This window comes from Scyliorhinus canicula, chromosome 3, assembly GCF_902713615.1.
Source record: "Scyliorhinus canicula chromosome 3, sScyCan1.1, whole genome shotgun sequence".
NCBI classification, from domain to species: Eukaryota; Metazoa; Chordata; class Chondrichthyes; order Carcharhiniformes; family Scyliorhinidae; genus Scyliorhinus; species Scyliorhinus canicula.
This window is the reverse complement of record NC_052148.1, coordinates 192,552,284-192,568,327: the sequence shown is the minus strand read 5'-3', so window position 1 is coordinate 192,568,327 and position 16,044 is coordinate 192,552,284. Positions and strand designations below refer to the sequence as shown.

Genomic DNA, 16,044 nt, shown 5'->3' with positions numbered 1-16,044 from the left:
CTCTGAATTAAATTAAATCCCCCATGATCTCAGTAGAACTGGCTTGGCCTGAATGCCCGCACTTGGGTTTTTATGTACTTATGCATTGCATCATTTCCCAAAATGATTTTACTTTGTTTTTGCAGTTCATTGAAGGATCATTTTGATGAATATTTGAAGCATCTTGAAAAGCCACAGGTATGGTATTGCAGTTTATGTTTTTTTATTTTTTTTTAATAAACATTTTATTGAGGTATTATGGTTTTACAAACAACAAAATAAATAACAATGTACATGAATTTATAAACATAGTGAAAAGCCATCTTCCTCCTTACCAGTACCCCCACCTTAATAGCCCCTACTCTAAACTAAGCCCCCCCCCCCCCCCCCCCCCCCTGCTGACGGTTAATTTTCCGCAAAGTGTTGACGAACGGCAGCGACCTCCGGGTGAACCCTAACATTGACCCTCTCAAGGTGAACTTAATTTTCTCTAAATTGAGATAGCTAGCCATATCCGATAGCCAGGACTCCGTCGTCAGGGGCTTTGGTCCCTCCAAGCTAATAGAATCCGTCTCCGGGCTACCAGGGAAGCAAAGGCTAGAACGTGTGCCTCTTTCTCCTCCTGGATTCCCGGGTCTTCCGACACTCCAAAAATCACCACCTCTGGACTCGACACCCTTGTTTTCAGCACTTTGGACATGACATCCGCCAACCCCTGCCAAAATCCCCTAAGCTGCGGGCATGCCCAGAACATATGGACATGGTGTGCGGGAGGGTCAGTGAACTGTGTGGGCTCGGTGAACAACCTTGAATTGTATCAGGCTGAACCTGGCACGTGTTGTGGATGCGTTGACTCTACTCAACACGTCTGCCCAGAGACCATCCTCTTCCCACTTGCGCTTCAGCTCCTCGGTCTGAGTCTCCTCTGACTCCATGAGTTCCTTGTAAATGTCAGAAACCCTCCCTTCTCCCACACACATTCTGGAAACTACCCTGTCCTGTATCACCCTTGGTGGTAGGAGCGGGAAGGTTAAGACCTGCCTGCATAGGAAGTCCCGTGCCTGCAGGTACCTAAATTCATTTCCCCTTGCCAATCCAAATTTCTCCTCCAGCTCCCTCAGGCTGGAAAAGCTCCCCTCTATAAACATACCCCCATCCTCTCAATCCCTGCTCTCTGCCATTTCCGGAACCCTCCACCCAGCCTTTCTAGGGCAAACCGGTGATTGTTACAGATTGGAGACCACACCAATCCTCCCTCAGCTCCCCCGTGCCTCCTCCATTGCCCTCAGGGCCGCCATCACCACGAGGCTGGTGGAGTACCGTGCCAGCGGGAATGGCAGAGGCGCGGGTACCAATGACCCCTGACTGGTGCCCTTGCATGAAGCTGCTTCCACATGCTCCCATACCCCCCCCCCCCCCAAAAAAAATCAGGCCAAATTTAACTTGTGTAGCCGTTCCCATTCCCGTGCCACTTGGATGCCTAGGTATCGAAAGCTTCCCCATACCACCCTAAATGGCAGCTCCCCCAATTGCCTCTCCTGCCCCCTTGCCTGGACCGCAAACATCTCACTTTCCCCCATATTTAGTTTATACCCATAAAACCGGCTAAATTCCCCCAGAAGCCTCATAATTTTCCATCCCCTCTCGTGGGTCCGAAACATACAGGAACAGGTCGTAAAGCCAGACTCCAGCCCTTGAGGCTCTCAGTGCAATTGCCAGCAGCTCTATGGCGAACGCGAACAACAGTGGGGAGAGGGGGCATCCCTGTCTTGTCCCCTGATGCAGCCTGAAATAGTCCGATGTTGACCTATTCGTCCGTACGCCCGCAACAGGAGGCTGATACAACAACCTGATCCCGTCAATAAAGCTCCGCCCAAATCCAAACCACCCCAGTACCTCCCACAGATATTCCCATTCCACCCGATCAAAAGCCTTCTCTGGTTCCATTGCGACCACTACCTCCACATCCCTACCCTCTGGGGGCATCATAATCACATTTAACAACCGTCTTACATTGGCCTATCCTTAACAAATTCCGCCTGGTCCTCTCCAATAACGTCTGGAACACAAGTCTTCAATCCTAGAGGACAAGATTTTGGCCAACAGTTTGGCCTCCACATTTAATAGGGACATTGGCCTGTAGGACCCACATAGCTCCGGGTCCTTTTCCCGCTTCAGGATCAATGAGATTGTGGCCTGTGACATTGTCGGGGGAATCACCCCTCACTCCCCTGCCTCATTGAATGTCCTCATCAACAGCGGCCCCAATATCCCAGAGAACGTTTTACAGAACTCCACTGGGGCCCAGGGCTTTACCGAACTGCATGGCCTTCAGACCCTCTGTTATCTCTTCCAACCCGATCTGGGCCCCAAGTCCTTCTACCAACCCCCCCGTCCACCTTTGTGAAATTCAGACCCCCTAAAAAGTGCCTCATCCCCTCCGGCCCAGCTGGGGGTTCCGACCCATACAGCCTACTGTCAAACTCCTTGAATGCCTTATTCATCCACGCTGAGTCTCCAACCTGAAACTTCACCTGTCTCCTCCCCTCCCCCCCCCCCAAAACCCTTTAGCTCCTTTGCCATTGCTGGCACCCTGCCTATCCTTGAGCTCGACCGGTCTAACCCAGGGTCAATAACTGTTTTAAAGTCTCCTCCCATGACCAACTTCTGTGAATCCAGGTCCGGGATCTTCCCCAGCATCTTCTTTATAAACTCCACATCATCCCAATTGGGCGCGTACACATTAACTAGTACCACGCGCAACTCCTCCAGCTTCCCACTGACCATAATGTACCGGCCTCCCACATCGGCAACTATTCTTCGCGCCTCAAATACCACTCGCTTATTAATCAGGATCGCACCCCTATCGTCTTCGAGGCCAGCCCCGAATGAAAAACCTGACCGACCTATCCCTTCCTTAATCTAATCTGATCAGTTATTCAAAGGTGCGTCTCCTGTAACATTACCACGTCCGCCTTCAGTCCTCTCATATGCGCGAACACGCGTGCCCTCTTAACCGGCCCATTTAGCCCTCTCACATCCCATGTGATCGCCTAGTTGGGAGGCTCATCCCCCCCCCCACCCCCGCCGATCAGCCATCACCTTTCTTGGGCCAGTCTTTAGCATCCAGGTCCCCACGCATCCGCCGGCCCGCCCCCAGGCAGCCTCCATCCCCAACCTCCTTTCTGCCCCACAGCAAACATCCCTCCCGCGTCTTCCTAGTAACAGCACTATGTAAACCAACCCCTTCAACAAGCGTAACATCTGCTCACCCCCCACTGCGCTTCCGTGAGCGAGCCCGCCCAGTTAGCTCGATGACCCCCGCCCATGGCGCCAGACATTCACCCACCTATTGTTGTCTCCCCGCTCGGACACACATATTCAAAAGATAAAGCAAAAGGTAAAGAAAAATACGAAAAACCAAAGAAAAGATCAAACAGAAGGTCCAACATCTAACAAACACACCTCCATCAGTGCAAATGTAAACTTTAACTCACTAAGCTCTGCAACAGGCCCCAAATCAATACAGAAGGCATTACTAATAACGTCCAAAAAAAAAAGAAACTTTTTTAACATGAACTCTGCAGCAAAGTTCAAAGACCTCAGTCCGCCACCAATCCTATCCTTCTAGCGAAGTCCATCGCTTCTTCGGGCAACTCAAAATAAAAATGTTGCTCCTCATACGTGACCCAAAGACAGGCCGGATACAGCAGTCCAAACTTCACCTTTTTCTTAAAAAGGGTCGACTTTATCTGATTGAACCCCGCTCTTCTGGCCACTTCCGCACTCAGATCCTGATAGATCCGCAGGATAGATCCATTTACAACTCCGTGTCTGCCTGGCCCACCGTAAAATACGCTCCTTGTCCAAGTACCTGTGGAAACTCACCACCATTGCCCTCGGGTTGGGGGGGGGGGGGGCGATCACGGCTTTCTTGCGAGTGCTCTGTGAGCCCTGTCCACCTTCAAGGGTCAGGAGAATGTTCCATCCCCCAGCAACTTCTCGAACGTGCCTGCTATGTATGCCCCAGAGTCCGTTCCTTCGGACTCCTCCGGGACTCCTCTCAGGTTCTGCCGGCGGGACCTATTCTCTAGGTCCTCCACCTTCTCCAGGAGCCTTTTCTGCTGGTCTTTCAGCATCCCCACCTCCAACTCCACTGCAGTTCGATATTCCTCCTGCTCAGCCAGCGCCTTCTCTACTTTCTGGATTGCCCGATCTTGGGCATTCAATCTAAGTTCCAGCCGCGCAATCGATTCTTTAATCGGGTCCAAGCATTCCTGTTTCTGCTTGGCGAAGCCCTCCTGAATAAACTGCATCAACTGCTCCGTCGACCCAGCGACAAGCCAGGACTCTGGTCAGCGCAATGCTTTCCCCTGCTGCAGCTTCAGCCCAAGCCTTCTCTGTTTGTCTATTTCTTCCTTTGCAAGCACTTCTAGTCCACCTCTCCATGCACCGATGTAGGAATCCACTACACAATTGTCTCGATCATCAATTTACCGAATCAAGACCGATTAAAAAGCCGGGGGAAAAGGTCCAACGGTCTGACCCGAGCGGGAGCCACCAAATGTGTGAACTACTACTTCATAGCCGCCAACGGAAGTGGAGTTTATGTTTTATGTAAATAGAATGTTACCTGAGCCACCATTGAACAGTATCTAAATTAATACCTGGAAGATGGAAGGGGAGCTGAATTTTCAGATTCTAAATGATACTGAAAAATAAACTTGTTAACTTACATTATGGCCTACACTTAATTTAATCTGAGCAATTTTGAATTATTTGGTAATTTAGTATTTTTAAGCACTGAAATCTCATATTGCTGTGTTACTTTTGTTGCTTCATTCAAATTGCTGGATAGTTCAATATTTTTGTTCAGAAAATAACTTTAAATTATCAGTAATAGGCGGTGGTTGGATGATAAAGGTAATTTGAGCCTACTTGTTGATTGGAAAACGCACAGGATTGGGTGAAAAGTTGGTTTTACATGGCTCTTGACTTTATTGTCCATGGACTTCACAATTACCTCTATTTTCTATGTTGCGAAAAGGCTCGATTATTCGTAGCTGATCAATGAAGATACAGAAATTAGCTTCAACAAATCCAAAATTATGGTCTGGATATTCTGGTCCAGGGAAAGCAGAATCATTGGATTGGATTGTTTATTGTCATGTGTACCGAGGTACAGTGAAAAGTATTTTTCTGCAAGCAGCTCAACAGATCATTAAGTACATGGGAAGAAAAGGGAATAAAAGAAAATACATAATAGGGCAACACAAGATATCCAATGTAACTACATAAGCACTGGCATCGGATGAAGCATACAGGGTGTAGTGTTTATGAGGTCAGTCAATAAGAGGGTCATTTAAGAGTCTGGTGACAGTGGGGAAGAAGCTGTTTTTGAGTCTGTTCGTGCGTGTTCTCAGACTTCTGTATCTCCTGCCCGATGGAAGAAGTTGGAAGAGTGAATAAGCCGGGTGGGAGGGATCTTTGATTATGCTGCCCGCTTTCCCCAGGCAGCGGGAGGTGTAGATGGAGTCAATGGATGGGAGGCAGGTTTGTGTGATGGACTGGGCGGTATTCACGACTCTCTGAAGTTTCTTGCGGTCCTGGGCTGAGCAGTTGCCATACCAGGCTGTGATGCAGCCCGATAGGATGCTTTCTATGGTGCATCTGTAAAAGTTGGTAAGGGTTAATGTAGACATGCTGAATTTCCTTAGTTTCCTGAGGAAGTATAGGCGCTGTTGTGCTTTCTTGGTGATAGCGTCGACGTGAGTGGACCAGAACAGATTTTTGGAGATGTGTACCCCTAGGAATTTGAAACTATTAACCATCTCCACCTTGGCCCCGTTGATGCTGACAGGGGTGTGTACAGTACTTTGCTTCCTGAAGTCAATGACCAGCTCTTTAGTTTTGCCGGCATTGAGGGAGAGATTGTTGTTGTTACACTACTCCACTAGGTTCTCTATCTCCCTCCTGTATTTTGACTCGTCGTTATTCGAGCTCCGGCCCACTATGGTCGTATCGTCAGCAAACTTGTAGATGGAGTTCGAACCAAGTTTTGCCACGCAGTCATGTGTGTACAGGGAGTGTGTACAGGGAGTAAGTACGCAGCCTTGCGGGGCCCCGGTATTGAGGACTATTGTGGAGGAGGTGTTGGTGTACATTCTTACTGATTGTGATATGTTGGTCAGAAAATCGAGGATCCAGTTGCAGAGTGGAGAGCCAAGTCCTAGGTTTTGGAGCTTTGATATGAGCTTGGCTGGGATTATGGTGTTGAAGGCGGAGCTGTAGTCAATAACTAGGAGTCTGATGTAGGAGTCTTTGTTTTCGAGATGCTCTAGGGATGAGTGTAGGGCCTGGGAAATGGCGTCTGATGTGGACCGGTTGTGACGGTATGCGAATTGAAGTGCAGCACGGTAGCATTGTGGATAGCACAATTGCTTCACAGCTCCAGGGTCCCAGGTTCGATCCGGCTTGGGTCACTGTCTGTGCGGAGTCTGCACATCCTCCCTGTGTGAGTGTGGGTTTCCTCAGGGTGCTCCGGTTTCCTCCCACAGTCCAAAGATGTGCAGGTTAGGTGGCCTAGAAGGCCATGATAAATTGCCCTTAGTGACCAAAATTGCCCTTAGTGTTGGGTGGGGTTATTGGGGTATGGGGATAGGGTGGAGGTGTTGACCTTGGGTAGGGTGCTCTTTCCAAGAGCCGGTGCAGACTCGATGGGCTGAATGGCCTCCTTCTGCACTGTAAATTCTATGATACTATAAAGTGGATCAAGGCATTCCGGGAGTATGGAGGTGATGCGCTTCATGATCAGCCTCTCGAAGCACTTCATTACGACTGAATGCTGACATATGCTGCTGACTGTGTTTTGAAACAACGTTCTTACTTTTTTCATGGGCTGCAGCAGGAACGAGCTCTCCTGGCTGCAGGGTGAATCCATCGGCAAGCAGAGAAGTGAGCAGGGTGGCCTTGTGATGTGGTGGCACTCCTGACATCACAAACCTGAGCCCCATTCTTGTAGCCTGTCTCCGGAGCAATGATCATGTTGAATGGCGGAGCAGGCTCGAAGTACCAAAACGAAGTCTATTCTTGCTTTATGAAATGAAATTATAATGTTTTCTTCAATTTTTTTGGCTTCTTTGAATTCTAGCTCCTCAACCCTCCAAACTCTTCCCCGACATTGACAAGTCTAAGGAGCCAGGGGTAGCAGGGTGGAGGAGACCGAGGATACTTCTGCCGCTCTTGGAACCGCAAGCTAAATGTCACTTTCAAAAACTTGGCATAACCTATGGAAAGTGAGATTCAGCCCTCCAAAGCTCAGCTTCCTAGTTCATGAATTTTCTAATCAGGCCTATTTGGTTGCCTCCCAACATGTTAAACAGGGGTTCAATTTGACAAAAATGACTAACACCATAAGTGAGGTAAGGAAGTCAGGATGCTTGGCTAGAAGGTGGCACGGTGGCACAGTGGTTAGCCTCACATGTTTAATATTTAATAGTTCTCCTGTCCATTGCTCATCTTATTTCAAGTGTGTTATAACAATAAGGATATTATTGCTCATTATTCTGTGAAAGTTGTCTTTGTGTATATCATAATATCATGAATTCTTTAAGATGAGGATAGAAATTAAGATGATTTTCGCAAGATGGAGCTGCTGGAGATGGGTGCCTTGCATTTAGCAGTAGGATAGATCTGAGCTTTAGTCAAACTCTGGGTCATTAATTTGTAGCATCACTGTGGAAGGGGAAAATTAGGTTTTTCCATATTTCCAAAGATAGTATCTATTGAATTCCATTTTTGACTCATTGTGCACAGTTTTTGTCTCTCGATTTGATATGTTTTCTGAAGTAAAATGTTATTAAATTGTCAGACTACTTATCTGACACCCAGTATTGGATGAGCAGAAATTCCCTCCAGTGATTCATTGTGACAATTGAAGCCATTGGAATGGGAAATAAACTCAGTTTTCTAGCTACCAATACTCTCCTCTCCCAAGACTAAACCAGTCTGTTCACAACCTTGGTGTCATACTTGACCCCAAGAGAGTCACTGGCCGTGCGGAGTCGGTATGTTCTCCCCGTGTCTGCATGGGTTTCCTCCGCGTGCTCCAGTTTCCTCCTACAAGGTCCGAAAGATGTGCTTGTTTAGTCAATTGGGCATTATAAATTCTCCATCAGTGTACCCGAACAGGTGCCGGTGTGTGGTGACGAGGGGATTTTCACAGTAACTTCATTGTAGTGTTAACGTAAGCCTATTTGTGACACTAATAAAGAATATTATTATCATTAGATGAGTTACAACCCCACATTCGTGGCTTCACTAAGACTGCCTATTTCCATGTCTTGTAATATTGCCCAACTTCACTCCTGCTCTGTTCATCTGCTACTGAAACCTTTGTTTATGCCTTTTTTGTCTTGACTGTTCCAATGTGCTGCTGGCTGGTCTCCCACATTCTACCCTCTGTAAACGTTGGCCTACATGGGTTCCCAACCAAACAATGCCTTGATTTTGAAATTCTCATCTTTGTTTCCAAATCCCTACATGGCCTCTCCTCTCCCTACCTCTATAATTGCATTTGTTCCACAGTCCTCCAAGGCATTTGCATTCATCTAAGTCGGGCCTCGTGCAGCCTATTATAATCTCTTTCAGATGTGCTGGCAAGATCTCAGTTTGAGATCTTCTCTGCCTCCTGCTGGTGATATGATCGACCATAAACCTGATTCCCATACATTTTAATAAATTAACATCTACTTATTGGCCTTGACGCTGTAACGGCCGCCCAGGCCTTGTTCTCCCACCCAGTTAGTGTGACGTCAGGCCGGTGCAAATCACGATTGGTTTTCAAAAATGAATGCCAGTTGTAATGACCACGTCGGGGGCGCAGAGGCAAGCATCGTTCCCAGGTGGTGAGTAACATGGCTGTGCAGTGCGCTGGCGCTGCCAGGGCCGACCTTCTGGAGAGCCCCATGGGTTGGGTTCCCCTTGTGTGTGGTGAGAGGTTGGGTTGGCATGTGGGGTTGGTGTGTGCGGGAGGGGGGGGCGAAGAGAGGATAGAGCTCCAATGCCTGCTAAGAGTTGGGAGGGAAAGAGGTGAGAGCTCCAATGCCTGTGAAGTTGGAGGATACCCCGATATTGGCATTGTGGTAGGGGCGTGTGCCCTGATGTTGGCACTGCGGTGGGTGGAGGTGCTGATGTTGCCACTATGGTGGAGGCGGGTGCCCCAATGTTGCACTGTGATGGAAGGGGGCGGGGTGCCCCAGTGTTGGCATTCTGATGGCAGGGGGTGCCCTGATGTCATGGGTACAGAATAAATAATATATTTTATTTATTTTATTTAAGTCTGAGATCCAATCCTGGGATTCCTGGCCTTGCTGGTGTCTTTAGGCCCCACCCCTCCAGCTGACAGTGTGAATCTTGCTTTGTCTTTTAAAATGCACTGTGTTGTTCACTATGGCAAGAAAAGATGGATGTGAAGCCTGTGAACTGGCCTTAGCCAGCAGTGCATTTTTGGGAAGATTCTGCCCAATATCTCCTGATGTGGCTCAGTCGTATTTTGTTTTATGATGCTCCAGTTAAGTGCCTTGGGGTGGTTTATGACAATAGCGTTAGATGGAATGATTACTTATGTTTATAATTGGTATATAAGATTCGATAATTTCTGCAAACTGAAGGTAATTTACTGTACAGTCTGGAAAACTTTGAAGCACACTTTCTGATTGCAGCCATTACAGATGGATGAGATCCATTTGGATATCAGCAAGGAAATATTTATGTACCATTAAGTATGTTGTTCCTGTTAAAACAAAAGGTGCTGTTACTATACTAAAGTAAATTAAATGCAGAAGCCTGGGGTGGTACAGTAATTTTGATTAATGAGCAAGTTATGAAATTCCACTTTTCGGTGTTTCAAACTGGATGGCAAACATCTTGTGTAAGACAACAAAGAATGTCCAACTGTCTGTTCAAAGAAATGCAGTTCTTTGAAGGTCTACCGAAACAAAGCCAATTGACAAATAATTCCTTTTGGATGTCTTTACTCAGAAATGTGTCAATCCCTAGTAATGATTCAATGCTACATTGACTTCCTAGTAAAAAATGTGACTATTCATTTTCAAGGATCATTGTATATTTGGGGATAGCTCAGGGAAAAATGCTATTTTGAAATGTATTTATTTCCATGAATAATAGAGAAGTTAATACATTTGCCAGTTTAATTGTGAATTCTGTTCATTTGCCTGTTTCATACTGCAAACATTGGTGTGGAGATGGTGCTGATACGCAATTGGTGGAATGTGCCTAACACTCTGCTGGTTTTGCCGACATGCATTTGCCGTCGAGTTTCCATGCAAAATGAATTATGTAAACCCAAGCATAAAATCTATGTACCAATCATCTCTTAATCAATTGGAAATGATTCATGACTGGCACAGGGCATCCTCCAGCATCACAAACAGGAGGGGGAGTGCGCACAACAAGCTATTCCTCAACTGACTGAAAATTATGACAGCGCAGAAGGAGGCCATTTGGCCCATTGTGTGTGCACCGGCTCTCCAAATGAGCATCATGAACAAATAAAATTATAGCAGGAACAGGTTTTTTAGCCCTCCAAGCCTGTAGCGACCATGCTGCCCGTCTGAACTAAAAACCCCTACCCTTCTGGGGACCATATCCCTCTAATTTCATCCTATTTGTGCATTTAAAATCATGACCGAATGCCAGTCCCCTGCCTTTTCCCTGTACCCCCTGCACATTGTTTGAAAATTATATGAATACAAACAGAATTGTGAATTTGAGAGAGAATGAAGAAGGTTTTGAACTGCCCCCAAGTATCCAGGGAGCCTTTCTCTGACCCTCGCATGGCATACTTAATCTTCTCCAGGTGGAGAAATTCCGACAGGTCAGCGAGCCAGTCTGCAGCTTTGGGTGGTGCTGCCGATCGCCATCTGAGCAGGATTCTCGTGCGATTAGGGGAGCGAAAACAAGGGTGTTGGCTCCCTTCCCCATGTGTAGCTCTGGCTGCACCGATACCCCGAAGATTGGCACTATTGGGCATGGTTTCACCCTCACCCCCACAACCTTGGACATTGCCTCAGAGAAGGCTGTCTGGAACCCAGCAAGCTTGGGGCAAGCTCAAAACATGTGGGTGTGGTTGGCCGGGCCCCTCTGGCACAGCTCACATTTGTCCTCCACCTCCAGGAAGAACCTGCTCATTCGGGTTCTCGTGAGGTGCGCTCTGTGCTGCACTTGGAGCTGCATTAGGCTTAGCCTTGCACAGAGGAGGTGGAGTTCACCCTGCCTAGTGCTTCGCTCCAGAGTCCCCACCCTACCTCTGTCCCCAGTTCGTCCTCCCATTTTTGTCTGGTCTTGTCCAGTGGTGTTCGAGCTCTGTCCATTAGCTGTCCATATATTTTCCCACATAGTCCCCCCTTTTCGCTGCTTTTCCTATCAGGTTCTCTTGTAGTGTGCTTTCTGGGGCCCTGGGGTACCCTACTGTCTCTTTGCGGAGGAAGTGTTTTATTTGGAGGGATCTCATTTGCTGTCCTTTTGTCAGTTTCCACTTCCTCATCAGTTTGTCCAGTGTCGCCCGTCTGCGCCCTCCGTCGATGTCCCCGACCGTCAGTGTGCTCCCGTCCCGCCTCCATCTTTTGAAGGTGGTATCTAGCATGGCTGGGGGAAATCTGTGATTGTCGCGTATGGGAGCCATGGGGGACATTTTGGTTATCCCGAAGTGTTGTCTCAGCTGGCTTCACATTCTCAGTGTGGCCGCTACCACTAGGCTCGTTGTGTATCTTGCTGAGGAGGATGGGAGAGCTGCTGTAACCAGGCGGCACGGTGACCGGGCGGAATGGTAGCACAGTGGTTAGTACTTTTACTTCACAACATCAGGTTCAATTCCCGGCTTGGGTCACTGTCTGTGCAGAGTCTGCACGTTCTCCCCGTGTCTGCGTTCCTCCCACAATCCAAAGATGTGCGGGTTACGTGGATTGGCCATGCTAAACTGCCCCATAATGTCCAAATGTTCGGTGGGGTTGCTGGGTTATGGGGTTGGGGTGGAGGTGTGGGCTTAAGTGGTGTGCTCTTTCAAGGACTGGTAGACTCAATGGGCCGAATAGCCTCCTTCTGCATTGTAAATTCTATAAAATTTATTGAGGTGTTCAAAATTCTGAACAATTTTGACAGGGTAAGGAAGGATATTCTGTTTCCACGAGTTGGTGTGTCAGTGACTGGGGGTCACAATTTCAAGATGGTCAGCCAGAGAGCTATGAGTGAGATGTGGAGAAACGTCTTGTTGGGGTTTGGAATTTGCTGTTTGGGAGAGTGGTGGAGGTGGATTCCATAGGAAGTTTTAAAAGAGAGCTGGATATATATTTGATAGTGAGGAATTTAGAGGACAATGGCGATAGGGCTGGGGAATAGGGTAGCCAGGTTGCTCTTTTGGGAGCCGGTGCAGGCACGATGGGCTGAATTGCCTCCTTCTGAGATGTAAATAACAAACAAACAAAGACATAAAAAAGTAGTTGAGAATCAACGTATCCTCTGAATTACTGTATGCAATTTTTTTGAGTTGCCCTTATGTGGCACTGCACACAATCAAATCCATGTGTAATCTTCAGGATAAGCAGAGTTTTTAGGCTAAATATTCTGTCCATATGTTTATATTTTCATTTTGCATTCATATTTATCATATAAATGATTTCTGTAAAATCTGTCATGGAAGTAATTACACCTCCCCCAGTGGTGGCACTACAGGTTCCACTGGTAGGAGAATGTATTTGCAGCATGGCAAATTTATCTAGTCAGTTTCCATTATGAATGAGAACGTTGGCATGTGTGATGGAATAAGTTGACAGGAAATGCATATAATGGACATAACTACTAAGTGCTTCCAACTGGGCGAGTCCTTCAGAGACCTTGAATTTTTAAAATGTTCATTCAGGGATGTGGGCATGGCTGGCTTGGCCAGCATATATTGCTCATCCCTTGTGAAAGTGGTGGTGAGCTGTCTTGAACTACTGCAGTCCATATGGTGTAGGTATGCTTTTAGGGAGGGAGTTCCAGGATTTTGACCCAGTGGCAGTGAAGTCATGGTGATATATTGCCAAGCCAGGATGGTGTGTGGCTTGGAGGGAAATTTACAGTTGTGGTGTTCTCATGAATCTGCTGCCCTTGTCCTTCTGGAAGGTAGTGGTCGTGGGCTTGCAAAGTTGTCTCAGGAGCCTTGGTGGGTTACTGCAGTGCATCTTGTTGGCGGTAGATGCTGCTGCTACTGATTTGTAAGTGGTGGAGGGAGGGAATGTTTGTTTGGAGAATCCCGCCCATTAAAACAGTTATTCCCCCTTAAATTATCCCAACTAATAAATAATCCCAGGATTCTTAATACTACCCTGCCGATGAACTCAGTCGAGCTCTGGATCCAATTCTCTTGAGTCTCTGGGCCTTCGTCCGCGAAGGTGGGTTTCACATGCTGTTTCCTTTGTCCTTTGGTCTTCTCTGCTACATTGGCGCTGAGTCTTCACTCGGGAGGGTCCTGCATGGTCGATCTTTAGACCCCTCTTCATGCCTTTCCACAACGTTCTCTGATTCTCTGACCCTCTGTGAGGTTGCTGGCCGGGGTTCGCAACACCCAATGGAGTTGCGAATTGCAATTCTGCACGACACCAGGAATCCACCCCCAGGGGTTCCATCTCCAGGTATATTGTCCACATGTAACCTTACTCCATACATGGTAACGGTGGGAAAACTGGGTGCCCAAAAGTCCAGCTTTACCTGGGCAATCCACAGCAATTGATCCATTTGAATGGGAACGATTATCTCCTGATGTCTTGTTGACACGGCAAGCCCAGACTTGTCCCGACTATCTGTCTCTGTTCAGTGTATTCAGGGGTGGGCAAACTTTTCCTTGCAAGGGCCACATTCAGAAATTCACAATTTTAAAGGGCCGCATAGTATATTAATTAATAGTCCCGGTTGTAACCAATTAGCGTGCGGCATATACCTCAGCGCATCCCCCGGCTGCATCCTGCCTTTAGCGCTCTTTTTCTCTACTTTTCAAAAATGGCGCTTCACCCGGTTATGATTCTGGGCGCCTCACATAGAACATTACAGCACAGAACAGACCCTTCGGCCCTCGATGTTGTGCCGAGCAATGATCACCCTACTCAAGTCAACGTATCCACCCTATACCAGTAACCCAACAGCCCCCCCCCCCCCCATTTAACCTTATAAAAAAAAATTCAAAAACTTTTTTTTTTTAATGACTTGATCTTGGTGGGCCGCATAAAGACCTTTGGCGGGCCGCATGCAGCCCGTGGGCCGTAGTTTGCCCACCCCTGGTGTATTCAAACTTGGTTGTTCGAATTCCCATCAGGCCTGCCTGTGATTTAATTTAAAAGGTCCCATTCTTAATTTAAAGTGACCAATTTTGGATCAGGTCTAAAATTCAGGCCGTTATCTATTATACTACAGAGCAATGATTAGAATCTCTCAATCTGTCTTGTTAGAGATGGTCATTGCCTGGCACATGGGTGGCCCAAATGGTGCCACTTGTGAACTCAAGCCAGGCTATAGTCCAGGTTTGCTGTGTTTGGATATGGACTGCTTGAATGTAGGAATTGGCAGTTTTGGAAATGTCACACTAATCAGTCGGGCAGAGTGTGCTAAATCAGATATATAAATCATTTTGGTTAGCTTCAGTTTGTTTTACTATCTACATCAGTGTTTTTCAAACTTTATACCCTGGGACCCATTTTTACCAACCTGCCATCCGCTGCGACCCACGCCGGCTGACCATCGTGACCCACGCCGCCCGAACTTCATGACCCACCATTTTCACTTACCTTAATGTGACAGGTGAGCCTGCTTGGTCCTCACAATCTCAGTTGCTTTGTTATTCAATGTAATATTTCTGACAATGACTGCAGCTGATGATTTAAGATCTCACTGAATCCGTTGAAAAAAAATCAAGAGGTTTGTCCTCAAACTCGTCTTCAACTATCTTTGAAGTTTTGAGTGTTTTAAACTTTCATTTGCCAGTGATTCCCTGCATATAAACAGACAGGAACTTTTGAATTCTGATTTGCAATTAATAAACCCACACATCAAGTAATCATCTTTATGCGTTCTGGCCCGCTGTGCCTGCCCATTGCTGAGGAATCATGCATGCCGGACCAGCGGCATTCTGAAAGCCGGTGGTGGCCAGCATTTCAAAAGCCATTCGTGCTGTTGGGCACTACTTCCAACGATCAGGAATGCCACAACACATGGCCCCACGATTGGGAACGCCGCAAGGCATAGCCTCGCGACCCCCCTGACACCCGTCTGCGACCCACCCGCGGGTTGCGACCCTGGGTTTGAAAATGACTGATCTACGTTGATGCACCTCATTCACCTGAGCTATTTGCCACCTTCCCTTTTGTGTTGGTGTTTGTATTAATCTCTACCTAAGGGTGGATTGTATTCCATCATGTGTCCTTCCTGGATGTGTCCTTTGCAACACTAACTATTAACTCTTGTTTTATGAGAGACTGGCCTCTGACCTTCTTCAATGTTAACATTTATTGTTTAAGTTCTGAAAAAGTATTGCCACAGTTAGAATGCTAAAGTTCTACAGTTTAATATTTATTTAGATAAATTTTCTTAAACTCTGATTTTACAATTTTGGTGTTGCTTCAACACTGATGGGAGCCCACTTTAAAAAATAATTCTGTAATGTTGGTGTAAAATAGCTGATCAGAAAATCTATACACTTTAAAGCATAAACCAGAAAGAAAAATGCAAGGTCACACTGAATTGTGACAGCATTTCTTAGCGTCGTTATTATGTAATTTTCTAGAAAATGAAGCTCTTTTTATAAAAGTGGAATTATTTAACTCTGGCGTTCTACTGCAATATGTATTATTCTCGAAAGATAGACAAATGACCCTTGGGCGCCTTAACTATTAGGTCTGTAAGGGATACATTAATGTCCTTGATTGCTTTCCGTGTGTGACAACGCCCCCCACCCCCCCCAACCAAAAGTAAATCCTGTCTCCTGAGGAAGTTTTGCTGTTCAGCACTCATGCCTGA

At 46.9% G+C, this 16,044-nt stretch overlaps 1 protein-coding gene across 1 annotated transcript in view; it reads left to right on the top strand.

The window, feature by feature from the left end:
* Positions 1-16,044, top strand: part of otud4 (OTU deubiquitinase 4) — a 138,855-nt gene that overhangs the window by 10,370 nt on the left and 112,441 nt on the right. The window contains exon 4 of the mRNA XM_038792974.1: positions 126-177. Coding sequence (XP_038648902.1) covers positions 126-177 — 52 coding nt within the window. The remainder of the gene's footprint in view (positions 1-125; positions 178-16,044) is intronic.